This window comes from Nomascus leucogenys, chromosome 6 (genome assembly GCF_006542625.1).
Source record: "Nomascus leucogenys isolate Asia chromosome 6, Asia_NLE_v1, whole genome shotgun sequence".
Lineage (NCBI taxonomy): Eukaryota > Metazoa > Chordata > Mammalia > Primates > Hylobatidae > Nomascus > Nomascus leucogenys.
The window spans coordinates 117547530-117575431 of NC_044386.1; the positions used below are offsets into that span (position 1 = coordinate 117547530).

General features: G+C 45.7%; 1 protein-coding gene across 4 annotated transcripts in view; it reads left to right on the plus strand.

The window, feature by feature from the left end:
* IGF1R (insulin like growth factor 1 receptor) overlaps positions 1 to 27902 on the plus strand; it is a 319110-nt gene that overhangs the window by 258859 nt on the left and 32349 nt on the right. For 3 of the 4 annotated variants that reach the window (XM_030815070.1, XM_030815072.1, XM_030815073.1), the window contains 10 exons: positions 1701 to 1915; positions 4291 to 4417; positions 6026 to 6264; positions 10632 to 10799; positions 11341 to 11545; positions 16830 to 17113; positions 18485 to 18621; positions 19126 to 19285; positions 24147 to 24249; positions 24823 to 24893. In XM_030815070.1, the coding sequence (XP_030670930.1) occupies positions 1701 to 1915; positions 4291 to 4417; positions 6026 to 6264; positions 10632 to 10799; positions 11341 to 11545; positions 16830 to 17113; positions 18485 to 18621; positions 19126 to 19285; positions 24147 to 24249; positions 24823 to 24893 (1709 nt within the window). The remainder of the gene's footprint in view (positions 1 to 1700; positions 1916 to 4290; positions 4418 to 6025; positions 6265 to 10631; positions 10800 to 11340; positions 11546 to 16829; positions 17114 to 18484; positions 18622 to 19125; positions 19286 to 24146; positions 24250 to 24822; positions 24894 to 27902) is intronic. The other variant, XM_030815071.1, reaches the window with a different exon arrangement.

The window sequence follows — 27902 nt, forward strand, 5'->3', positions numbered from 1 at the left end:
CGTGGTGGCTCTGTGACTCCTTCTGGGCATTCTTAAAGTAGACAGGGAGCTTAGATGTCACCTGTGTATTCCCCTTGTCCTACGAGTGAGTAAACAGGGCTACAAATAGCACTAAGCGACCTGCACGTGGCTGTGCAGCTCATTAATGGCATCTCTGGTCCTGGGTCCCAGTCTCTGAACTCCCTCCTGGTCTGACCTCCCTTTGTGAATGTTCAGGAAAATGTCGCAGCGCTGCTTGGCAGCATTGTAACCATAACTTGTGCTTTACTGCAAATGAGAATCAGGCTGAGGGTTGACCAGCTGGTTAGAGGTCCTGGTTTGGGTGTAAGTGAAGACCCTCAGCAGATGCAGAGAGATCCCCAGTGGGCATAGCCTCCAGGGCAGAGGAAGGCTTGGGGGTTCTGTTCTGTCCTGGCTGTGCTGGCTCTGCAGGGAGGGGCGGGGTCTTTTCTCCTTTGTGTGTTTATACATTAGATCTGTGAGTCGATCTTAGAAATCACTCAAAGTACTGCACTGATTCCTAAACTTAGTAAGAAGCAGAGCAGGAGGAGGAGAGGAAGGATTCACGGTCCGTGGGGATCGGGCCCATCAGCACAGAGGACTCAGATTATCAGCCCTGGCATTGTCTGCTGCCTTCCTGGGGAGGCCAGAGAGAAAGGCCCACTGCAGGCATCTTTCTCTAGACCCAAGCCGCAGCTGTCTGCTTTCTTGCCTCTCCAGGGATGGACTTGTCGTGCCGTCTGGGTAGCCAGATAGAACGGCTTCCTGTGCTGGTTGGATCCGCTACTCGTGTGCACACCCTGTGGGGCAGAAGCCACGTCTGGTTTGGTGGGCTTTGGTCCTCCACCACCTCACTGGAACTCAGCCTCTCCTAGATTGCTGGTTCTCCACGTGTGGTCCAGGGACCACAGCAGGGGTCAGCACCACCTGGCACTTGTGATAAATGCAGATTCTTTGCCCACCCCAGCTGAATCAGAAGCTCTGGGGATGGGGGCCAGCACTTTGCAAACAAGCTTTGTGCGCGCTGAACTTGGAGAAACCACTGTGTTGGACTCCGAGTCCTCCTGCCTGGATGAGAGGCCGGAGGGCACTGCCTGTTAGCGGCTCTTCCTCCTGCCCCACATCTCCGGGGACTGGAGCTGGGGCTTCTCCGAATGAAAGATGAATGGGGGAGGGAGAAGGCCCAGGGTTGACCCCCCACAAGCTTGTCTTCCTGTCTCAAGCTGTCTCCTATCCCATCATGCTGCTGATTGGGCATGGGCAGGATTTACTTCCATGGATAATGGGAGACTTTAGAGCAAAGTGTACGCTGTTCCGATTGGGTAGCAGAGCATGTCTGTTCTCTCATAGACTGCTTTCAAGCACGTTGTACATTACTTGGCTGAGAAAAATAACCAAAGGCATTTCTTGGGAATGATTCTAGTAACATCCTCTGGTACAAGAAGCATTATTTGATGGTAATAGAGGTCATAAAATTAATTAGCATCTTACCGATTTTGATATGTTATCCTTGAATCATGTTGTTGCTATTGTTAACAGCAACTATCTGTTCTCCTATAGTGTTAATAACTAAATCTCTTATTGGCAAAGGAAGTGTATTGTGGAGCAGGTGGCAAAGAGGACCTGTGTTACGTGGCCAGCAGGCTAGAGGGAACTGTGGCCAAGGGCAGGTGCGCTAACATCAATTTCTGTGCTTCTAGGAATTACTCCTTCTATGTCCTCGACAACCAGAACTTGCAGCAACTGTGGGACTGGGACCACCGCAACCTGACCATCAAAGCAGGGAAAATGTACTTTGCTTTCAATCCCAAATTATGTGTTTCCGAAATTTACCGCATGGAGGAAGTGACGGGGACTAAAGGGCGCCAAAGCAAAGGGGACATAAACACCAGGAACAACGGGGAGAGAGCCTCCTGTGAGTGACAGCATCCAAAACACCGTGGGCCCAACCATCATGATAACAGCAGACCCTCCTCCCATGTGTGATGGCAGCTTTCCTCTGCGGCCCCTCCTCGTTTCACATGGGGGACCACTAGACCATCTTAACTAGCACTTTGCTCCTACTTATATGTCATCACAATCAGTAGTGGGCAGATACGTGATGTATTCATATTTATAAATTCTGTACATCTCTGTGAGTGTGTGAAACACTTATAAGTAGGTTCTCAAACTTTAAAGTGCTGCTTACAGAATGCACAGTTAAATGTCCTTTTATACACGGATGCACAGTTAGATTATATCTCTTTCTTTTTTTTTTTTTTTTTTTTTTGAGATGGAGTCTCACTCTGTCACCCAGGCTAGAGTGCAGTGGCATGATCTTGGCTGACTGTAACCTCCACCTCCTCGGTTCGAGCGATTCTCATGTCTCAGCCTCCCGAGTAGCTGAGATTACAGACACCCGCCACCACACCCAGCTAATTTTTGGATTTTTAGTAGAGATGGGATTTCATCATGTTGGCCAGGCTGGTCTCAAACTCCTGACCTCAAATGATCCACCTACCTCAGCCTCCCAAAGTGCTGGGATTACAGGCGTGAGCCACCATGCTGATTATTTTTCAGGGAAGAGCCAGTGTGCTCCAGCCCTGTGAGCTGTACCCTCCTGCTCCCACAGAAGGGAAGCACAGGCCTGTGGGGTGGAGGGGGCTCTGCCCTAAGCACAGCCCCTGTGGGCCATGGGTTTCCTGTCCCTTAAACTCGGCCGCCTTGTTTCTCCCACCCCAACATGAAAAAGATGGAGTGAGCCTGCATCCCTGAGTTGTTACTGCTTTTTAAATTGAGAACAATATAATTACAGCCTTGTACTGGTTATAAAACTTTAAGATCTCATATCAGAGATACAGCAGTGCCTTTCTCATCTAACCCTGTGTAGAATACGGCTGCTGAGAATGGTGTGGCTCTCTTTGGCTGGATGGGGTTATAAAAGTAAATTGTCTTTTCACCTTTGGCTTTCAGTAAGGGAAGGGTATTAGAAAAAAAAGTAATTTGTATGATGAAGGGTGATTTGTGCGTGTGCACACAGACACACTTACGAGGAGGCAAATGAGAACCAATGCGTGTTTGGCTTTGGCTTGTTTTGCTGGTGTCTGGATTTACCTGGCGACACTTGTTGCCCTGGGGGATCTTAGAGGGAAGCATGCTGACTGACCAGCAGGCTTATAACCAGCACCGCCCCCCGCCCCCTGCCCGCTCTGTCCCTGCAAAGCCCATGCCTCGTTCCCTGTTCAGATCATGGTAAAATCGGATGGATCAGAGTATTTCAGAGTGCTTTTCTCCTTAGAGTCAGCCAGTCTGACCTGTCAGATCATAATATATAGTAGCCATTTATTTTCTTTTGAAAGCAAAATCATGGTTTCCTCTCTAAGTAACACTTCAGCAGGAGCTGTGACATTTCCTGATCTCAGTTGCGCACATTTTGTCCTAAAGACTTCTTAGCTCTTTTACTGTGTTCAGTCCCTCTGCTTCACCTCTTGAGTGTGTAGTGGGATTCAGGCACATAAGAGGGCGAAAGGACAACTCGTCAGAGAGCTCTGGGTCTCCTCAGGGTAGGCAGGCATCAGTCTTCCCCTTGTCCTTACCATAGTTTGAATTTGGTCCAAGGAATAAGAGAGGGACTTGGCACAGCTTCCCCGCCATACCCGCCAGCCAGGCCTACTTCCCATAGAGCACATGAGGCTTGGCCAAGTGAGATCTTCTTGTCAGTGCTTAATCCAGCCGCCCATTGTTTGTCAGCCCTAGCTGGAGGCCTCACAGGAGTTCTTGTGTCCTTCCAGTGTGATACCAAGTTTAGACCAAGAAAACTTCCTTTCTGTGGCACACCTGTAGTCTCTTACCTGTCTTTGGTGGTTGTACAGAAACAGGCAGATAGCCACAACTGCAGAACAAGTGTCGTCGTCTCTCTACGAAGTTTCAGGGCAGCCTAAAGGCTCACCTTCACCTTACGAGGCCCCGTTTCATAGCCAGGATCTTAGGGATGGAGAAGAAAGATAAGTTCACGTCGTTCACTGAAGTCGCCCCTTGTTTTCAGGTTAGGAAACCCAGGTTCATGTCCAAGTCCCTGGGCAAGTAGCCAGCGTAACTGATTGACCTAAAACAACGGATGGAACCCTTGGAGCTCTGCATAGTGAAATGTATGATTTCTTAGTGGAAAACGAGACAGCCACTTAGGAAGCCCAGAAGGGAGCTTAGCATACACAACCAGCTCTGGGGAAGGGGGAAGCAGTGCCGAGCAAGACAGGTGCTTTTCAGAGACACGTGAATCTCTGTCACTCACGGATGTACTCTGTGCCCCAGGTGAAAGTGACGTCCTGCATTTCACCTCCACCACCACGTGGAAGAATCGCATCATCATAACCTGGCACCGGTACCGGCCCCCTGACTACAGGGATCTCATCAGCTTCACCGTTTACTACAAGGAAGCGTGAGTTTCTGCTTTGGGTGATGCCATTCTGTTGACAGGGCTACGAATGGGAGAGGCCAGTTTTTTGATCCTTGAATGGGTTGGCTGAATACAGGGGGTCAGCAGAGTCCCCAGGGAGAGCCACGCCAAGCATCCCTACTTCATCCTCATGCACCCTGTTGGGCTGTCCCTGTGATGTCAGTCACAGCCAGTGACAGCCACGAATGGGAAAGTGTTAGCTTGAGGCCTGTCATTCTTTAGTGAGTGATTAGAGGTGTTTGAATAAAATAAACCCAAAGTGGGGAAAGCTTGTTTTTTCCAGAATTAGGTCAGTCCAGACTCATAAACGATGATGGGGGACTTGACTGAAATACCATTTCAGCCTCCTTACCCACTAGGTCTACTCCAGGAACACCCTGCAGGCACATGGCTCTCTTGTGTCATCTTATTCCTGTCTGTCTCTGTGTGTGCCTCTCCCAAGCTGTGGTCCTCTGCTCTAGGTCATGAGCCTTCCAAACAAGCGAAGAAAAGTGGAGAGAGAACAACCTTTATGTCTTGAGCCTTTTGTGACTTCTCCCAGACTCTGTTGGGAGCTTTTCTTGTGCGATCACATGACATTCACCCATCTAAGCAGCCGAGGCTTATTCCTCCCGACTGCAGCCCTCTTTGGTCTCCCTCTTCCTTCCTTTGCCTCCTATGTCCAGATGGCTACCCCGGTCTACTTAGCCATCCCCCTTACCCAGGTCCCATCTTAATCCCATAGTTCTCTTTCCCAGATGTGTGGCTTCCAAAGAGCAGGAACCAGAGGCACCTTATGATAGCATCTTGTACTCTTTCCTCCTGCCAGAGCTGGGGTCCTATGAATGAGAAATTGGGTACTTAGGATTACTAGGCTTTCAGAGTTTGTACATAGGGGAGCCCCTCATGATCTCCCATCCCATGACAGCAGACAGTGTTCTGTTAATGTTTGTTTCAGAAGCCAGCGGCCAGCAGCTGTCCAGCCCTTTTAGCTGATAAATGTAAAATGTCTACCCAACCATGCATCTGGGCAAAGTACTGTATTCTCTTTGGTAGTCGCACCAGTGCTTTGGCAATGTCAGCTGGTAGTTTCACTAAGGACTTGATGCTAGTTTCTAAGGCAATCTGGAAACTAAATATTTGAATATTATAAGATGCTTAAGTATCAGAATTGTTTATGAGCAATTTGAATTTTAGAAGCTACTTCTGTTTGTCTGTAGGAAAGTCATTTTTCTCCAACAGTTACCTTCTTTCAATATCTGATATTTGCATTAACTGACTATGCTTGTTTTTTTCTTAATGATGAAAAAATGCTGCAATCAGAAGAGAGAAAAATAGTATTTGCGTATGTTCTTAAGGAGCAGTAACTATTGAATCCCAGTAACTGTTGAACTGGCTCTTCCTGAGGCAGAGCATTCAATTCTATAGTGCCCGACTGGGGAAGCCCAGAGTCCAGGCACTTCATTTTCTTCTTCTATAAAAGTCTAATTGATTATTTGTTTATTTATACCTCCCATTATAGAAAGTGTGACATGCTGGGCCTCTGGGGAAGATTTTTGAGGGTTTAGATGTCACAGCCCCAAACTTTCTCTGAACTTAATTGTCTTTCAGACCCTTTAAGAATGTCACGGAGTATGATGGGCAGGACGCCTGCGGCTCCAACAGCTGGAACATGGTGGACGTGGACCTTCCGCCCAACAAGGACGTGGAGCCCGGCATCTTACTGCATGGGCTGAAGCCCTGGACTCAGTACGCCGTTTATGTCAAGGCTGTGACCCTCACCATGGTGGAGAACGACCACATCCGTGGGGCCAAGAGTGAGATCTTGTACATTCGCACCAATGCTTCAGGTATCCATGCCTAGACAAGCCCCCAGCATCCACACTTCACAAGCTCACTGGCCTTGCTTATACAAGGTGTCACTGTAGGCTTAGCAGTGAGCTATGCCTGTTGTCTTTCTCGTCAATAAGTAATACTGTGTCATATTCATTTCTCCACTGCTAGCACTAATTAGGCTCTTCCGTGCCAATTTCTGGCCTCGGTACTATCTTCCATCATCTCCTGCTTTGTGCCTATGAGCCCAGGTCCTCCAGGGTGCTGGGCTGGTTTCATTGGAAGGCCCAGCCTGGAAACAGCCATCTTCGGCTGCCCTTCTTTCTTGTTTATTTTGATGTTCAATCCTCCAGGAACTGAAACCGTGCTGATCTGTGTTCCACTTAATTCATGTGGCTCACTGGTTTTCCATCTTCATTCTGGAGCCTGTAGAGTTCCAAAGAGGTCAACAAAAGTTGAAAGACTGCAGATGTAGTATGTTGTGGATATCCAAAGTATTCACTGATGATGATGTTCCTCCTTCCTTTATCTTTAGGTTCTAAACCACCTCATTTCTCAACTCCAGATCTGGAAACAGTAAAAGCAAACATTAATAGTTTCCAAGTATAAAATTTTTCCCATTCTAGTTGCCTGTTCATCGATAGTTTCTTTTGCTGTGCAGAAGCTCTTTAGTTTAATGAGATCCCATTTGTCGATTTTGGCTTTTGTTGCCATTGCTTTTGGTGTTTTAGACATGAAGTCCTTGCCCACGCCTATGTCCTGAATGGTATTGCCTAGGTTTTCTTGTAGGATTTTAATGGTTTTAGGTCTAACATATAAGTCTTTAATCCATCTTGAATTAATTTTTGTATAAGGTGTAAGGAAGGGATCCAGTTGCAGCTTTCTACATATGGCTAGCCAGTTTTCCCAGCACCATTTATTAAATAGGGAATCCTTTCCCCATTTCTTATTTTTGTCAGGTTTGTCAAAGATCAGATAGTTGTAGCTATGCGGCATCATTTCTGAGGGCTCTGTTCTGTTCCATTGATCTATGTCTCTGTTGTGGTACCAGTACCATGCTGTTTTGGTTACTGTAGCCTTGTAGTATAGTTTAAAGTCAGGTAGCGTGATGCCTCCAGCTTTGTTCTTTTGGCTTAGGATTGACTTGGCGATGCGGGCTCTTTTTTGGTTCCATATGAACTTTAAAGTAGTTTTTTCCAATTCTGTGAAGAAAGTCATTGGTAGCTTGATGGGGATGGCATTGAATCTATAAATTACCTTGGGCAGTATGGCCATTTTCACGATATTGATTCTTCCAACCCATGAGCATGGAATGTTCTTCCATTTGTTTGTATCCTCTTTTATTTCATTGAGCAGTGGTTTGTAGTTCTCCCAGGCAACCTACAGAATGGGAGAAAATTTTTGCAACCTACTCATCTGACAAAGGGCTAATATCCAGAATCTATAACGAACTCAAACAAATTTTCAAGAAAAAAACAAACAACCCCATCAAAAAGTGGGCAGAGGACATGAACAGACACTTCTCAAAAGAAGACATTTATGCAGCCAGAAAACACATGAAGAAATGCTCATCATCACTGGCCATCAGAGAAATGCAAATCAAAACCACAGTGAGATACCATCTCACACCAGTTAGAATGGCCATCATTAAAAAATCAGGAAACAACAGGTGCTGGAGAGGATGTGGAGAAATAGGAACACTTTTACACTGTTGGTGGGATTGTAAACTAGTTCAACCATTGTGGAAGTCAGTGTGGCGATTCCTCAGGGATCTCGAACTAGAAATACCATTTGACCCAGCCATCCCATTACTGGGTATATACCCAAAGGACTATAAATCATGCTGCTATAAAGACACATGCACACGTATGTTTATTGCGGCACTATTCACAATAGCAAAGAGTTGGAACCAACCCAAATGTCCAACAACGATAGACTGGATTAAGAAAATGTGGCACATATACACCATGGAATACTATGCAGCCATAAAAAATGATGAGTTCGTGTCCTTTGTAGGGACATGGATGAAACTGGAAAACATCATTCTCAGTAAACTATCGCAAGGACAAAAAACCAAACACCGCATGTTCTCTCTCATAGGTGGGAATTGAACAATGAGAACTCATGGACACAGGAAGGGGAACATCACACTATGTTTGGAAGGACAATAGAATACACTAATGCTAAATAAGTTAATGTAGGAAATCAACATGCAATGATAAATTAAAAACTCACATTGACATTACCTAAAACCTAAATAAAAAAAAAAAAAAAAAAAAAAAAAAAAATTTCAATATAAAAACTAGTTTAGAAGTAGGAAAATCCACTTCAGTTTTAAAGACACTGATTGTTTTAGTCCATTGGAGCTTCTGTCACAAACAGCATAGCCTGGGTGGCATAAGCAATAGAAAGGTACTTCTCACAGTTCCAGAAGCCACAAAGTGCAAGATCAAGGCGCTGGCAGATTTGGTGTCTGGTGGGGGCCCACTCCCTGGCTCATAGATGGCTGTCTTTTCATTGTGTCCTTGCATGGTGGCAGGGATGCGGGAGCACTCTGCAGGGCCTGTCATAGAAGGGCCCGGATTCCATTCATGAGGGCTTCACCCCCATGACCCAATCACCTCCCAAAGGCCACGCCTCCTAATTCCATCACCTTAGGGGTTAGGATTTCGACATGTGAATTTTGGTGGGGGACACAGACATTCAGTCTGTAGCACTGATAAACATTCTTGGATAATAGCCATTATTTTAGTGGGTAAGGTGTTTTTAAATACCCATAAGCGAGCACAAAATGAGTTTAAATGGCAGAGAGGAGGGTGAGAAGAAAATGCTGGTGGGGAAAACCTTTTGCTGTGCACGCCTGCTTCTTCCTCCCCTCCTACCCCGTTTCCATGACCCTGTAAGTGGCCACAGTCATGTCACTGGGTAAAGTGCTTATTAAAACAAAATTGGCACAGGCTTCTGATCCTGGGTGTGGGTTGGTGTAGCAGAGGCTCAGTGCAACAGAATGAGTTCTTCATCCTAAAATTTGGAAGTGACCCCTGCCCAGCAATTCACTGTAGCATTTGGGAAACATAGGAATATCTGCTTATTGTGACAGATTCTCAAGAAACCTGTTTCCTTTCTGCAAAGATGGAAACCAGGCACTGTACAAATGAGTCAGTTCACTGTGTTTTGTCCTCTGTCCTTCCATGCAGCCGACACGGACAAGAACTTGGTCGTCTGCCTCTGCTGTTTTGTGACACCTATCATAAGAATGTATCTAGGGATGAGCTGTTTGTTTTTGAAGTACTTATTTTTGGAAACCCTAAAGTGGCTGCGCATCAAGTGGTTATGTTTTCTCTGAAAACGCTAGTTATTAGTCATAACCTTTTTCCAAAGTATCATCCCTTAAAGATGTTCAGAGCCTTGTGTGTATTGTATAACCTGGAGCACCCTCAAGCTGTCCGCCCTTTTCAACTTTTAAAAATGGCTTAGGCAAACATGTTGCTTACGTCATACCCAGTGAAGGTGTCTCCTGCGCTTTGGAAAAACCGTCAACATTGATGCTTTTTTGTGACCCAATAAGGACAAGATTTCAGTGGTTCTGGGATGCATTTGATCTTCGTGCACACTTCAGCTCTGGGTTTGGGTTCAGGGGTCAGCATAAGTAAAGCTTGATCAGATAACTATGCTTTGCCTATAATCGGCATTCATTCTGCTGGTAACAAGAGTCCTTTGCTCGAAATGAGGCTTCCATGCATTTGCAGCTCTAAACTGCTTTTCAGAGTCATGCCTCAATCATTGTACTGAAGGGTGCCTGCGGAAATGGTGGACTTCCGTGTTCTTTGCATTGCCTCTCCCCCATCCCTCTTACACACAGCTGTGACACGGGCACACACACTCCTTCACACACACAGACTCTCCAGCCCCCTTTCCACTTCCTCTTTCCATTTGGCTTCATGACGTTTCCATCAGAGATTCAAAATCTCAGATGAAATCCAAGTCAGCCTATTTTACCAGTTGTCGAAATTGCCGGAGTTCAGCACTGTGGAGAATGGCAGTTGTAACAAATGAGAAATACCAGGTGTTTGAATTAGCTGTAGATTTTCATATTGTCTCTTCTAACCCTGCTTGTGCCCCCGCAGCCTTTTTCCATTTACAACTCAGTAATGTTTGTTTTCACAGAGATTACCTGAGGAAATAGATTATAAAGGGAAATGTTGGCATTTAAAGTAGTAGTATTTCAAAATACGGTTCACTTTTCACTTTGTATTTCATTGTTCATTGTTATTTTCTTATCCAGGTCAAACTTGCAGTTTCCTGTTGGCTTGCACAGAGCGTCTGATAGCCTGAATCTTAAGTTCATTTCATTTTCTAGAATGTTCTTTGTTCCCCTTTCCAGTTCCTTCCATTCCCTTGGACGTTCTTTCAGCATCGAACTCCTCTTCTCAGTTAATTGTGAAGTGGAACCCTCCTTCTCTGCCCAACGGCAACCTGAGTTACTACATTGTGCGCTGGCAGCGGCAGCCTCAGGACGGCTACCTTTACCGGCACAATTACTGCTCCAAAGGTAAGGGTGCAGCAGCGGCCTGGACGGAGGCTGTGACCGTTCATTCCTGTGGTTTTAATGTACCTGAGCCCTAATATTACACATATCAGATAACAGTGTAGTTCTCCATTGGAAACCAGCTATCTTCTTTTTTTGTTTTTTTTTTTTTTGAGACAGAGTCTCACTCTGTTGCCCAGGCTGGAGTGCAGTGGCGCGATCATGGTTCACTGCAATTTCTGCCTCCCAGGTTCAAGCATTTCTCATTCCTCAGCCTTCCGAGTAGCTGGGATTACAGGCATGCACCACCATGCCCAGCTAATTTCTGTATTTTTAGTAGAGACAGGGTTTCACCATGTTGCCCAGGCTGGTCTGAAACTCCTGACCTCAGGTGATTTGCCTGCCTCGGCCTCCGAAAGTGCTGGGATTATAGCCTTGAGCCACCACATCTGGCCGAGACCAGCTATCTTCTTGATTAAAGGTACTGAGAGCTATTATTTTTCCTCACAAGCATGTATAATGGCTTTCATTCCCACTCTTGTTTTGGCTTTTCTTTTCCGAGAAGACAAAATCCCCATCAGGAAGTATGCCGATGGCACCATCGACATTGAGGAGGTCACAGAGAACCCCAAGACTGAGGTGTGTGGTGGAGAGAAAGGACCTTGCTGCGCCTGTCCCAAAACCGAAGCCGAGAAGCAGGCCGAGAAGGAGGAGGCTGAGTACCGCAAAGTCTTTGAGAATTTCCTGCACAACTCCATCTTCGTGCCCAGGTACCCAGCTCATGTGAAATTTCAGTTGGCAAAACCCACTGCTCAGGCAGGTTCTGTTTTTTCTCCCCACCAGGTAGTGTGTAAGTCAGCAGCTGGGGGGTACGAGACAGTAGCCGTTGAGACGGAACCGAAAAAGATGACAGGTTCGGTGAAGTGAGTCCCTGCGGAAGCCAGTCAGCCCTGAAGGGAACAGGGACCAGGGCTTGGGTTGCTGGGGCCGCCGGTGTGACAGGTACTGCTGTCTCAGCTGCAACCCCCCACAGAGAGCAGGTGGGCATCCTGTGGTAGAGGCAGGGAGGGGAGACTCAAAGAGTACTGACATCTGCTGTCTGGCGAGAGGAAAGGCCAGGAGTTGGGTCCATCTCTGCCCTTCCCAATTCTCTCTGCTGCTTCTCTCAGCCTGACAGAGAAGGAGTGAAGCAAGAGGGAAAAGAATCAGAGTCTGTGTTGGAAGGGGCCTGACTTCAAAACATAGCCAGGTGCCACAGGCATCCTTTACAAGTAAGTTTGGGAAGCAGTGTAGGGAGACAGCCTGCAGTGGCTGTTTATTGCGTGGTTACTCTGCCTGTCAAAGCAACACAGCCCCTGCCCCAGGGACTCTGCTCCTCTGCTCCTCTGCCGTGGTCTTGGTTTCTGGGGAGTGGGGACAAAAGCAGAAGAAAATAAATGTTCATAGCAGGACTGTTCATAGTAGCCAAATCCGGAAACAACCCAGTGTACATCAAGAGGTGAGTGGCTCAATAAAATGAGCTCAAACCATACAGTGGAATATTATTCAGCCATAAAAAGAGGAAATTTTGATCCATGTCACAACACAGATGAACCTTGAAGACACCATGCCAAGTGAAGCAAGGCCAGACACAAAAGGACAAATAGTGTATGATTTTATGTTGTGTGAAATACATGGAGTGGGCAAATGTGTGGTGACAGAAAGTAGATTTGAGTTTACCAGGGGATGGGGATAGAGTGTGGAGGGGAATGGGAATTATTCCATAATCGACTAGATTTTCTATTTGGAGTGATGAAAATTTTTGGAAGTAGATAATGATGATAGCTGTGCCATTCTGTGAATGCAATTAATGCCACTAAATTGTACCCTTAAAATGATTAAAATGGCAACTTTTTATCTTACATAAATTTTATTTTGTTTTAACATTTTATTTTAACACAATAAAAATGTTAAACAATTTTTTTTTCCTTTCAAAAAAGGATTAGCCCAGTAGTGTGTGGGAAAGGAGATGGAAGCACGGTGGTGTTCCCTGGCCCCCTCTTCCTGTAAGATGATAGTGCAGATTTTGGAAACGACCTTATGCCTGAAAACTAGGCCAAGGAGTTGGATTTAAATCAGCATGGTACCCATGAGCTGCCCACCCGCAGTCCCCACAGTGCCCCGCTGCCAGCACCCCACCCAGCACGTTCCCTTCCCTCACTGCCCCTGACCCTGAGAGGAGCCTGTAGTGGCTATTTATTCCGCAGTGACTCTGCTCTTAGAGGCTTTCTTAGGCTGTAACAACAAATGGTTTTTAAAGTGATTTTTTTTTTTCTGCAAAGTGACCATTTTGATATTTGCAAAATGGTTGAAATAGCTATCTCACTTCGAGAAATCAGTAAAGTGGGGAAATAAAGACTGGTTAGAACTGGAGGCACTATTTCCTTTTGAGGGTGAGCCTCTTCATTGCTTGGTGGCTTTCTTCCCCTCCCCTCCTCTCTTGAAGTTAAAACCACCAGAGCAGCCAGGTGCAGTGGCTCACGCCTGTAATCCCAGCACTTTGGGAGGCTGAGGTGGGCAGATCACAAGGTCAGGCGTTTGAGACCAGCCTGGCAACATGGTGAAACCCTGTCCCTACTAAAGATACAAAAAATTAGCCAAGCATGGTGACGCACACCTGTAATCCCAGCTACTTGGGAAGCTGAGGCAGGATAATCGCTTGAACCCGGGAGGTGGAGGTTGCAGTGAGCTGAGATCACACCATTGCACTCCAGCCTGGGCAACAGGTCAAGACTCCATCTCAAGAAAAAAAAAAACACCAGAGCTGCAAGAAGGGCCTGCGAGTCCCTCATGGCCTCTCCCAGCCTGCCCCGTTGGGGGAGTCTTCTGCCTGCTGGTAGGTGGCAGGGCTTTGAGTGTAAACCTTGAGGTTCAGTGCCCAAGGCCATTTTCTTATCCAGGATATCTTTGTATCACTGGTAGTTCCTAGAAAGCAGAAAGTTTGAGGACTAGAAAGATTGCAGAGAGGTTTGGAAACTGGAACTCAATGAGGTTTGGTGAATTCTCCAACATCCTAATTAATTAAGAATCGGTTTGGGACCTGGTCCTCATTCCCACACACTGACTCTCTTTTCCCCCTCTTCTCCTCCATTGCGTTGCTTCTCGTGGTCCTTTCCACCTAGACCAGCAGAGGCTCCGCTTGTGGCAGCTCCTGCTGCCCGCCACACGGAAGGATGGATTTAGAGTGTCCCAAAGCAGGCTGGGCGGGAAGTTCGTTTTTCTCTATCATGGGCCCTTGTTTACGTTGCTGTCTTGTTCCACTAATCAGCAGGAGGTTCGGGTTGTGAGTCAAGGTTTTGGAAAGATTTTGCTGAAAGGCCCGTTGCTTTCAGTTGTAGTTACAAGGCAAGACCTGTTTTTTTCTCATCAGATGTGTAGCACAAGATTAAGTGATGTGAAGGCAGAGCTGTGATTGACACTATGTTATTAATGCACAGCATCGGTGGTGTTGGGTTCAAAACAAGTTTCCTCTGTTCCACTTGCGAAGTGTGTTTATCTGTCCCCCGAGTCCTTCCTTCCTCTCTCCTAAGACAAGTCCAACTTGTGATTCTCTCTTTTCGTGGGTGTATATAAAGACAATATTTTGTCCGTGGTGAGGGGCCGTAATTTTTAAGAAGTTAATGTTTGTTTTTTGCCTCCTACTGAGTTCTGGCGGAGTTCAGGTGAAGGAGTGTCCAGCTGAGAGAATGACTGAGTCACAAAGGCTGGCTTTCTGTTTTACAAGTGAATTGTCCGAAAATGGATTTGATTTCTTTCAATTCATTCTGAGAACAATTTATTTGTGGGATAAAACCAGTTAAGTAAGATTTAGTTCCTTGTAAATTGTCCAGAATATCCTGTATGTTTTGAAGTAGAGTGGAAGCTAGAGTTTGTAAAACTTACTAGTTTCTGAAGTCAATATTTGCAGTAAATGCCTTTCTTTGACTACTGTCTTTATTTTGTAAATCACATAGTTTGGTTTAACTAGCTAAAGTGTTGACAGATGTTGGAAAGTAAAAGGTTTTCCAATAGGGCTAGGTTGTATCATGGGGTGGAGTGGGGAAAGTTGGCAGTAATGTTTGCTGTTGGGCACACGATTTGGAAATGTAGTTGTTTACCAAAAAATGATGTATGGGCCATTGTGCTTCCCCTGTTCCTGCCTTCCAGATAATGTTCTGTGTCACCTCCCTCCCCTTGTCACTGCCTTGATGTCATCAGCATTGAGAGCTGTGCAGTCCCTAAAAGTGTGATGTTGATAAACAAGTAAACTACTGAGTATACTTCATGATGTAATCCCAGTTAAATGGGGGTGGGCTGGGCTGGGAGAGGGGTTTTGACACAGAATTATTTTGCAGTGCATCAAACCTAAGCAACTTTTGACAGACACAAGTGTATGTTGGCGTTGGTTTTGAAGGGAGGGCAGGAAATTTGTTGATGATGTGTTGACAAAGATTTCCCTGACAGTAAATGTGGTTTCTTGTGTTTTTCCCTTCCGGGAAGCTTGGTTAGCCAATTGGTTGGTTTGCAGAGTGTGAGGATTGTGGATGATCAGCCTCATGTCCTTACCCTTCCTCCCCCAGTACTGTGAAAGCAAATGTACACGCCCTGACCTTGTGGTTTTCTGCTTGTTGGAATGAGCATATCTGTGTTGGGCAGTTTATGCCTTTGGTAGGACCCCCGTGTGCTACTACACAAAGAAGGACCATGTTTTCCTCAGGGGAATCTGGGCCGAGAAGACTGGGGAGACTCAGAGGCCCTTTCCCCAAGCCCCCTGCCCTCCCCTTCCAGGTTCTGGCCTAAGGACCAGCTAGAATCCTGCTGAGCGTCAGCAGAACCTGCAGGTGGCTCCTGGCTGCTCCATTCCCTGCGTGAGCTTGCTTTCCCTCTCTGCTGCTGCTGCTGCGCTGTCCCCTCCATGGCACTGATGAGCTTCCCATGTTCTGGACTTTCTCATTTCCCTGGGCAGATGGAATTCATCCCATTTGCTCCCTGCCTTTTGCCTATTCCTAAGACCAGTGACCCCAGCTGAACGCCTCAGCCCTGTTTTCTCACCATTGGTCCGTGGCTGACCTAAGGGTTGCCCTTTCTCCATCTGGGTGCTCCTCTCGTATTCTGTTTGTTTTTGTTGGTTCCTGTAAATATTAGGATTCTGTTTTAAGGTTTCTAGGGGGAGCCACAAAGCCCATTTTTTCATATTTGACCAAAGCAGCAATTAGAGGGTCGCACCCTCATGCCTCTTCTGCCCTTTTCGGTGTGAATGTCCTTTTTGTGATGACTTTATGATGCACTCCCTTTTGCTTTTCGGTTGTTCCAGGCCCCATTCAAATCCATGACGAAGACTGTCCTCTCATGGGCAGGACCTTGGTGAGGCCACAGGTGCTCACTGCTGAGTGGGAGGAAGCCTGGGTGGGCTCCAGGGACCCGCAGAGTGTAGCAAGCACAGACGCTTGCGGTTGGGGGTGGGCCTGCAGCAGGAGCCCCCAAGAAGAGCCCTGGGGTCCATGGAGCTGCTTGCTGCTAGGCTCCAGGCATCTTTATTTCCACAGTCAGAGCAGATCCAAGGAGCCACTACCACAGGCTTTCATATCCCTCTGCCCCAGGTCTCTGGGGCCTCTGCCACACACCTCACCTCTCCCCTCCTGCCCTAATAAATCTTAGCACAGCTGGTAGGTTTGCCACCTTTAATGCTTAACCATAAGGTCTGTGATCAGATAGCCTGAGTGTTCTGATGACACAGCCAGGACTGCCTGGCCAAGAGTGGCAGAGACACTGTTTGCCTCTAGGTAAGATCGAAGAACCACTCTGAGAGCTGGGGGGTGGGGGTGAGAGTTTCTGTGCCCATTCTGACACTTACAGAGTAGAGAAAGCCAGACAATGAGGAAGGACAGCCCTGTGTTATTCATGAGTTCTTATCCAAGGGGGCTCAACAGCTCCTTCTATTCCACGGTTAAGATTCTTCTGTTACTCTTACTCAAGTCATAGAAAAGACAAAAGAGGTAAAAGTACTTAAAAGCCACATTTCTGTCTTCCTTGCAGACCTGAAAGGAAGCGGAGAGACATCATGCAAGTGGCCAACAGCACCACGTCCAGCCGCAGCAGGAACACCACGGCCACCGACGCCTACAACATCACCGACCCGGAGGAGCTGGAGACAGAGTACCCTTTCTTTGAGAGCAGAGTGGATAACAAGGAGAGAACTGTCATTTCCAACCTTCGGCCTTTCACATTGTACCGCATCGATATCCACAGCTGCAACCACGAAGCTGAGAAGCTGGGCTGCAGCGCCTCCAACTTCGTCTTTGCAAGGACTATGCCCGCGGGTACGGTATGGCCCCATTGCCACCTTCCTCACAACCTAGTGGAGAAGATGTGTTTTATGGATACAGGGTCTGACACCCAGGGCCATGACCGTTCGACTCAGGCCTGCCTGCTAAACAACGTGCAGTCATTGGCAGGTGGCATGTAGACCAGCTGCCCAGGGAACAGAGCCCACACTCTCCTAGTGACACCACTCCCAGCTTGGTCTCTCTGTAGAACATGCTGGGAGCAGGGAGCTGTCTGCAGGGCCCCCCCTCCACCTGCTACTTGGTGCACATCATGCACCCCCGCTGTCCTTTGCCCCTCTTGCACACAAATCGGGTTGCCCCCTCCTCAGCTCTCACATATCCAGAGATGTCTCCAGTTAGTTGCCTTGATCCAGAGTAACCATTGCCCCCCAAGATCAACTCCTGGAGTAGCCTCTGGTCTTGCTTATTTAGTCTTTGGCTTTCCCTTGTTGTTAGACACTGCCTGTCACTCGGGCATTCATCTGTCTTTGAAGGTGGGTGCCTTCAAAGACAGAACAAGAACTGCCCTCTTCTTTAGGAGGCCTCAGGTGGTAGAAAGAGCACGGAGGGGACGGGAGTCTGGGGTGTGGGGTCCTCCTGGCACTGAAGTCCATTGTAGCATGCCTTAAGGCAATCGTCAGGCTCCCTGCCTCAGTTTCCTTAGCCCTCCTAGGAGAGACATAGCCAGCTAACCCCTCAAGTGCCTTTTCCAGCTGTAACTTGCCGTGACCTTTGCTTATCACCACTCTGTTTACTGCTTCAAGAAGCAAAAGCAAGAAAGGAACCACCGCAAGGTCAGTCAGCCGCTGGAGGAGTTGATGCCGGCAGGGAGGGCTTGCCCTGCCCTTGGCACCAACCTCCCGGCAGCTTCCTCACAGGCCGGGCTTGGGACCATCCTTCATGCCTGCATAAAAATTGCAGTTGCCGCGTGTAGCCACGGGCCACGGAGGGTCCCTGTCACAGCCGGCAGGCCCCGTGTCCTGCTTCTGCTTATTCAGCATCTTTTCAGGGCTACTTGTGTTTGATGGCTTCACAAAGCTTTCTTTTTTCAAGTGGTAGGCACAGAATAGAAGAAAGTTACTTAGGTTGCCAAGATTTTCCTGCTGTGCTTGGCAGCAGGCTTTTTTTGTTAAGGGACTGGGGAGAAAGGAGGATCTTGTGGCATCTTGAGACGTGCAAGTTGTGTGGTTGGTGTGATTCTGAACCCTCCGCTGTGTGTGAGCCGCCCACTCGGGGGCAGTGTACGTGGCTGATCTCCATCGTCCTGCCTGCGTGGATGGGGGCGTTATTCTCAGGTCAGCCCAGTTGTTGGCCTCCCTCCCTGGGAACCCAAATCCAACTTTGTCCCTTGTTTAAATTGTACAGAAGGAGCAGATGACATTCCTGGGCCAGTGACCTGGGAGCCAAGGCCTGAAAACTCCATCTTTTTAAAGTGGCCGGAACCTGAGAATCCCAATGGATTGATTCTAATGTATGAAATAAAATACGGATCACAAGTTGAGGTAGGACTGGGGCGGTGGCCCGTGCCTGCATGTACTTCCATCCTTTGACAGCATATGCTACCTGACTGCACAGGTTACCTCCTGGTTAGCATAGGACTTAATAAAATATATGCCAAGTTGGTGAGGATTTGGGTCTTTCTACCCACTCTGTACTCTAAGGAGTACTCCATAGTGTGCAAAGAGCTAGGCTGCTTTTTGCCCTCAAGAAACAATTTCATTGTATAAGATAACCTTATGGCATAGGCCAGATCAGTTCTAATAACTTTTAATCCTTCTGGAGTTCTTGGTTACAAAAGTGTTTGATTAAAGCTTTTAGGTGTGCTCGAAGCTACTTGAAGATGACCTTTTAAGATTTGATTTCTTCGTCTTTACTGACACTCAGGATCATTGTTAGGTGGGAGGTCAGATCAGGCAGCTGGAGTCCCCAGTGTGGTGAGTTTAGTTGGCAGGCCCCAGATTCTCCTGCATTCATGGGAAATTGACATGTATGTTCTATCTCCCCAGGATCAGCGAGAATGTGTGTCCAGACAGGAATACAGGAAGTATGGAGGGGCCAAGCTAAACCGGCTAAACCCGGGGAACTACACAGCCCGGATTCAGGCCACATCTCTCTCTGGGAATGGGTCGTGGACAGATCCTGTGTTCTTCTATGTCCAGGCCAAAAGTAAGGCTTGTGGAGGGAGAAGAAACGTGGTAAAACTGAAAGCAGGGTGGTCCAGGATTAGGACAGCCTGAGTGTTTATGGCTGTCTTATTTTCTGTTAAAATAGAGTTGGCCAGTTTCCAGAAGGGTCATGCTAAGGTGCCGGCACATACCGGCACTGTGTGTGAAAGCTTGGGCAGGGCAGATGCTGAGCTTTGGGCCCCTACCTCATGTGGCAGGAAGGGAGAGGATCTGAGCCTCTCTTTTGAGGTGGTGCAATCACTGGAGAGCCAGAGGAGACCATTGCTTTCAACCTGGCTTATATTCAAAGACCTTTTTTTTTTTTTTTTTTTAACAAGACATAAAGCATTGAATTGACCATTCCACCTGCTACTTGGCCAGTAAAGCTAGATAGGGCTCACATTCAGGGCTTGAAATCCTAAAGGGTGTAAAGAACTCCAGAGGTCATGTAGTTCAGCCTGCTATAGGGCAAGAATCTCCATGGTAGCATCGCAGACCCTCCACTGCCCTTTTAAAGCCCCCACATGCATTGGAAATGTACGATGCTCACCCTTTGGCACAGAGACTGAGGAATGTGAGTTTATGCTCAAGTCATTAACAAGACAGAATTCTTAGGCTGTTCTGTGTGATGACTTCAGATTTTAAAACAAATTATAAGATGTATAAGGACAACAAGGGCCACATACTTGTTGTTTGACCAGCAAAACTTAATATTTTGGTGAAATTATTTCTGTATTGAGTTTCTGTTATTTCTTATTAGAAACCCAGTTTTTAAGATTATTTCATGTTCATGGAATGGGATCAAATTTGGCATAACACATAAAATAGCAATGCAGCCTCGCTTAGTGGTAACACTTTTGGATCTAGTGGGCTGATCTTTCCTGGTGTCCACATTTCTGCTACTCAGATCTGGACACGTTAAAACATGCACTCGGCCGGGCACGGTGGCTCAGGCCTGTAATCCCAGCACTTTGGGCAGATCGTTTGAGGTCAGGAGTTTGAGACTAGCCTGGCCAACATGGTGAAACACTGTCTCTACTAAAAATACAAAAATTAGTTGGGGGTGGTGGTGCACACCTGTAATCCCAGCTACTTGGGAGGCTGAGGCAGGAGAACCTCTTGAACCCGGGAGGCAGAGGTTGCAGTGAGCCGAGATCATGCCGCTCACTGCACTCCAGCCTGGGTGACAGAGCAGGACTCCGTCTGAAAAAAAAAAAAAAAAAAAACACACTCAACAGGTCCAGCAATCTCACTTCTAGTATATTTAAAAAGGCAATGACATCGGTATGTCAAACAGCTCTCTGCACTCCCATGTTCACTGCAGCAGTATTTGCAATGGCCAAGACATGGAATCCACGTAATGTCCATCACTATATATATGAATGGATAAAGAAAACCTGGTACATATACATTATAGAATACTATTCTACCATAAATTAGAAAAAAAATGTCATTTGTGGCAACCTGGATGAACCTGGAGGACATGAAGTTAAACAAGCCAGACACAGAAAGACAAATACCACATGATCTTTTTGATAATGTGGAATCTAAAATGTTAAGCTCATGGAGAGTAGAATGGAGGTTACCAGGGGCTGAGTGTGAGGGAGCAGATTTTGGGAGATGTTAGTCCAAGGACACAAAATTTCAGTTAGATAGGAGGAATACGTTCAATGGATCTATTGTACAACATGATGACAGTAATAATGATGTGTTCTTAAAAATTGCTGAGACAATAGATTTTAAGTGTTCTCACCACGCACAAAAAAAGTGATGTAATGCATATGTTAATTAGCCTAATTCAGCCGTTCTACAACGTATACGTATTTCAAAACAATATGTTGTACATGGTAAATATATACAATTTTTGTTTATTAAAATTAATTTACAAAAAACGAAGATCTCCAGTAGTCACCTGGATATTCTAATCTGTTTGTGATATCTGAAAATCCTAATACAGACAGCAAAAGCAGGATGGGGGTGAATAGAACTGCAAATATTGAGCCAACATTTTACGTGCCTGGCACTGTTCCTGGGTTCAGGTTTTTAGGGGCAAATGGATGTTTAGGCAGATAATTTTGTCAGTTAAAATAGTCTGAATTCTCCCTTCTAGTCCAGTTAACCTAGTCTCACCAGTTAGTCTGTGCCACCTTTGCAGCGCCTACAACCTTCATAATATTCCTGCAACCTTGTCCAGAGTAGTGGCTTGCTTGCTTTCTCTTTCTCTCCCCAGCCTCCTTCCCTCCTCTTTTTCCTCCCCTCCATCTCCTAGAAACAGATCCTAGTTTGGGGGTCTGTGATCTGTGAAACAGCAACCTTGGCTTCTGGGGTTGAGTGAACTCAGCTTGTTTTGGTAACATGACATGTCCTGTCTGCCTTTGCTGCTCCATTTTTAACCTTGTAAGTGCCAGGATGCCAGTGGGAAATTGGGAGTCCTTCTTATGGAATTTTTCCAGCAGATGTTATCACATACTGCAGGGAAATTGGATCTGCGTGCTGGCCTTACTGTTGAGAAATTTTTCCTTATGTCAGACGAGACTCTGTACTGCTACAGTTTAGTCTCATTTCCTCTTATTTAATCCTCAGAGGAGATGGAAGGTTTGGAAGCTTTCAGGCAACTGCCTTCCTTTTAGGAACTCCTTGTGTGCCTGAATACTGTTAAATTACTCCTCAGGCTTCTCTTTTCCAGATGAAATAATCTCAGGTCTTTTGGCCTTTTCTTGTAGCCCGGTATCATACACGAATTTCCCAGCCATTTAATCATTTTGTTCTTCTCTGGATGTGTTCCAGTTTCTCCATGTCCCTGTTGAAATGTGAAACTCAAAAAGAACACAGTACAGCCTGACCAGTAGTGTAAGTGATATAAACAGCGGGCTTCGGGGGAAGAAAGAAAAATCTGCCAGCTTCCCCTTGGTAATGATCACCTCTGAGTGTTTTCAGGAATTACAAGATGCTGGAGCCTGCATCCATTTTGAGAGATACAATATCAATAAAAATAGGTTTTTTCTTCAATTAAAATACTTTTCATTTTGAAAATTAAAACAGCTTTAGTAGTCTTTAAAGAGTCACCATGATCACAGTTTTTAATGGCAAAATAATCATTGATAGGGGACTTAGGATTAATGTTAACTTGATCCAGTGATTCCAGGCCCATTTCCACACAGACATCTGTAGTTGGATGTCTCAGGTCTCAGATTCCTTGTGCCAAAACCAAAATCACCGTTGTTGCCCTTGAAAGGCCTCTTCTCTCCTTTGCTCCTTAGCTCAGTCAGTGGCCTGGTAATCCATTTGTTACCCAAGCCAGGAACCTCACAGCATCCTTCACTCTTCTTTCTCTCCAGCCACCCCCTTTTCATTCCAACCCAAGCCTCAGGGATTCTGCCTCTTAAATGTCTGTGGAATCCAGCCCTCTGTCACCACCAGCACCGCCACAGCTCAGACTCCAGGTCACTTGCCCTGGGGGGATGGTATGAGCTATTATACTGTATGAACCTCATCCTGGGGCCATGACTTACCAAGCCAGATCATCTCTGTGAGTCTGCCTGGTGTAAAGACAAGGATCGATGACTACTTTGTAGGTCTGAACTGGGTAATGCAGAGCATGCCCTGGAGACATGGCATGTCCCCCCAGTTCTCTAAGACATGTCAGTGCCTTCTCTTACTGCCAAGTCCCTCGGTCTGTCCTCAGCACGGCCATTTCCCTGGAACTCGAATCTGATCAGTTCACTGCTGGGCCTGAAAGCTTTCACTGGCTCCTTTTAATCTGCAGAATGAGGTTGAAACTGCTTAGCTTGGACAGGGTCCCTTGTGAGCTGGCCCTGACTTCTGTCCAGTATCATCATTTTCTAGGAAAGCCATTTCCCCGCAATGCCCAAGGAAAGCATATCATCAAGAAGTTTTCCCCTGGGGAGGTTCCCTTGACTCTCTTCTCTCCTCTCCCTTCCTCGCTGAATCCTTGCCATATGTGAAGTCCACTTTTCTAGTTATCATGCTACTTGTTGACACTAATTTCCCATGTCCCACAGAATGTACAGGGTGTGGGTCCATGTCCCTGGTGCCCAGCCTAGCGTCTGCCATACAAGTGCTGGTTCTGATGATTAGTGGCCTCTGTGGTCTTAGACTTGTAACAGGACTCAAATGTTTGCAGCAGCATTGGAAAGGGGTGTCATCCAGTGTGTGTGCATGTGTGTGTGTGTTTATTTTAAATTGTCTATGGAACTATCTCAAAGATTAAGGCCAGCAGGACTTGACCTATACATAGATGTAGACTATACATAGATGTAAGAATTTCTGTTCATTTTATGAAAATGAATAGAAATTTTCATTCTGTTCATTTTATGAAAATGAATAGAAATTTTCATTCTGTTCATTAGAAATGGAATGCTCGCTGCTGCAAGCATTTGAGTCCTTTTACAGGTGTAAGATCACAAAGGCCGCTTACCATCAGAACCAACACTTGTGTGGCAGATGCTAGGCTGGGTACCGGGGACATGGACCAAACCCTGGAACATTCTGTGGGATGTGGGAAATTAGTGTCAAATGTATGCATTTTCACTAACAGTCATTAAACTGCATACAAAGATGATTTTTCTTCAGTCTGTCATTGAAACTATTACACCAGAATATACTGTACTTTAGAAAATGAGTATATGCCTCAGTCTGCACATAGTTACTCTTTTTTCAAATAATTGTTTGTTTGCCGTGTTCTATTTCTGACACCATTTACCTTCAGGAATTCTTACTGTATGATGGGGAATAAATGAATATACAGGTTTTTTTTCATACTTTTGACTGAATGTAAAAAAAATGAAATGAGCAGATTGTTCACCTGGTGATATTTTATCATTTCCTCCTCTTTGCTGTAGCAGGATATGAAAACTTCATCCATCTGATCATCGCTCTGCCCGTCGCTGTCCTGTTGATTGTGGGAGGGTTGGTGATTATGCTGTACGTCTTCCATAGAAAGAGGTCAGTGATGTGCAAAGTTATGACTCTGTGGCTAAGTGGTTTGATGATTTGAATGTGAGTGAAGGTAATATTTTTGAAGATTTCAAGGAAATATTTTATGGACTGGAAAACCTGATTTTCCCATCAAATGTTCTTCCAGGAAAAGAGAACCTTTTCTAATGATTTTAACAACAGCCAAAATAATTTTTTGATAGTACAGACCTTCCCCTGGCTGGCTCCTCTGGTACACAGATACTGCTGCTGGTGCATACTTTTCCAAACGTAATGCACTAGCCTTCCCAATCAAATAAGCCTTTTTATTTCCAATGAAGTAAAGAAACAGATGTTTCTTAAAAAGCTCTAATCTCAGGCTACTGAGGAAGCCAGAAGATGTGTTAGCAAATGTCTGCTGGCCCACCCAGGCCTGAATTGAGAATGTAGACAAGAGCTGCTGTAAACACTAAGCTCTCCCCATTCTCTTCTCCTGATACCGTGTGAGACAGAATAAATGAAACTGTTGTAGCGAAGATGAAAGTATATACAGAAATGTATGGAGGTGGGGTTTTGTTAACGTAAATTTAATCTTTTTGACAGAAATAACAGCAGGCTGGGGAATGGAGTGCTGTATGCCTCTGTGAACCCGGAGTACTTCAGCGCTGCGGATGGTAAGAGTGCAGGCCACCAGCACTGCCAGCATGCAGGGGAGGTAGATCGGGAGCTTTCAGGAGGGTTGCTAATTGGGGAAAGGAAGGAGGTTTGCATTATTTTGAGCTACCTTTGGCCTTGGATCTGTCTTCATTAATATTTCTTTCTTTCTTTTTTTTTTTTAATCAAAGTTTTTAGCAGTTCAGTGAATATGTCAAAACTTGTGGGACTGTATGGGGTGCCCCAAGGAAACACAGGCTTTAGAGATGAATGCGGCCAGCACAGTAATCAATTTACTTAATTGCTTGAGATGTTATGCTAGAATGAAAACAGATTTTTAATTGTTAACATCTAGTCAGAGGATATGCTGCAGCTGACAAAACAGTCCTTTTAAACTAGTTTCAGCTTGAGTATCATCTCATTATAATTGTCTTTGATGAATTACAGCTCTGCTTTTTTTATCATGGAATTTTTCTGTCATTCCCTTCCGACTAGGGTCATACGCTCGTGGCTCATTCACATTCCCTTTGGTGATAACTAGTGAGGGCCATTCAGTTAAGCGGCTGGGAAGGTCTGACATGGAAGTTGGGTGATCCTCAATGGTTATTTCCTTTTTTGCTCTTTTCTTTCTAGTATTTTTATATCCAGACCTTTTGAGTGAGCTGGATTAGGGTGAGGGGTTGGTCACTGAGTCCAGTGATACTAGGACCCTTAACTGGCACTTTGCTAGGGGCTTTTACAGACACCGTCCCATTTGTTGCTTAAACCCCTGCAAGGTGAGTTTTCTTAATGCCCATCTGCAGGTGAGGAAATGAGCTCGGGGAAAAAACCTGTGCAGGCTCACATAGCTAGACAGTTGAGAAGTCAGGAGGAGAATGGAATCACTGTGGAAGGAACTGTGAGGTCCCCCGGGCGGGCAAGGAAATAGCCTGCAGGAGGGGCTGGACCAGATTCATCAAATGAATAAATCAGTGCATGACGTTGAGTGAGTACGTTTAGAAAAAGTGTTTGCTGTCTTCTTGCCTCCGGAGAAGTGAAAGTAGATGCAGGAGAAGTGAAATAAAGAGACCTGATTATTCTAATTGTTGTGGTCAAATGAGAAAACATAAGAAAATGCTTTGATAATGTTAAAACACCGTTATACTATGTAGGGTTTTACCATGGTTTCTTTAATAATTTCTAATTCAGTTTATAATAAACTCAATCAAAAGCAGCCTCCTCCGAATGGGAATCAGGTGCAGAATAATGACATTCTGTCTACATAAAGGTCTCACAAAGTTGTTTTTTTAATAGTAATATATACATACATCTGTATGTGTGTATATATAAGGCAGAGAGAATATTCTGGACACATGCACACCACACTTATAAGAGTTGTTACTTGTGGAGAAGATCTTTCCCTTTTGAAAAAAAAAAAAGCCAGATGTGGTCGCATGCACCTGTAGTCCCAGCTACTCGGGAGACTGAGGTGAGAGGATTACCTGAGCCCAAGAGCTGCAGTGAGCTAGAATCCCACCACTGCACTACAGCCTATAGAGCGAGACTGGCTCTTAAAATCCAGCAAGAAGATAGATACGCATTGTTTGTATGAATAATAGCTTCTAAAAAGAAAACCAGTAAGGAAGGGAGTCATCCCAGATAATGGGATTGATAGGAACAAGGCAAGACCACTTTCCCCCTCTGTGAGGGTGGACAGTGACTCTACCAGAGAAGCTATTCTGCTTTGAAATGCAGCACTAGAGGTTGGTGTGTGTAGCTTTTGACTGTGAAGTGTCCAGGAAGAGAAAGCATCAATACAACAAATTCAGATTCTCATGGCTCTCATGGTGACTTGAATTCACATTTTGTGTCCTTCTAGAATGCTTTCATGATACGTCTTGGTACTTCATTACAACAAAAACTTGTTGCCACCCAGGCCGACAGGTGGGAACAGTGTCACCTTATTTGAACTTAATTTATTCGGCCTTTGACAAGCACCATATAGCCAGTTTCCTCAAGGGGCAACAGAATGACATTGCAGTTCAAAAGTGCTTTAAAAACTTCTTTTTCCCAAAGCTATAATCTGCATGTCACCATTCTCCAGAGTACATTGAAAATCCCCTACAGGAAAGTGCTGATAACGTTGTGCACAGAAACCACTCCTGGCTGGTAGTGCCGGGGACAGCTGCTTAAAGTCAGAGCTGTTGGGTTGAATTTAGAGAAAAGGATTGAGGGTATTGACTTCAGGGACATCCCAGGGAATGAATGTGATTGGTTTTAACTCCATGTTTTATGGCAGGCTAAATAGTTAATTCTGATTAAAAGCAAGCCTGGATTCTCAGAGATAAATGGCTGGAGACAGTGAACTCTATACTTTCTGAGGGGCATTGTGAAGAGGCTTATCTCCTGGGTTGTCTTGCATACTTACTCTCCTCTGACAAGCACCCGCCTCTTCTTCAGGGATGCAAGCCACGTATGCCAGCTGGAGGGCAGAGTTCCATTCGTGAAACCCTTGAAACATATGGACTGAAATACAAAAATGTATAGGAAAGAAAACTGAAGATGATTAATGAAGTTCATATTGGACACCCCTCAGAGGCCTACACTGATGGTGCCCCTCCTGGGCCTAATTTATAATGAACATCTCTCCTTTGAGACATCACTTAAGGGTCGATAGTTGGGATATGGAGATGCTGGGATACAGTTGTCAGCCTCTCACATCCAGCCACAGGCCCAGGGTCAGCATCTGAAAGCATGAACGCAAAAACAGGCACCATCTCCACTTCCTGAGCCAGGACCACCTCCTTCCCACAGTCAGTGTGTGGTAGAGCCTGGTGGCAAGTCCCGTTGGGCGAGGACATTAGCAGACAGCATCAGAGGAATTACATTTCATATGGATCTTATGGAATAGGTTGATTTCATTTTCATTTTTACCCTACCCATTTGGAGGTGTAGAATTGAGCCTCTGTTTGGTTTTGTTTTCTTTCTTTCCAACCTTTTTCCTTTCTTTCTCTTTGTTTTGCCTTCCTTCCTGCCCAGAAATATTTATT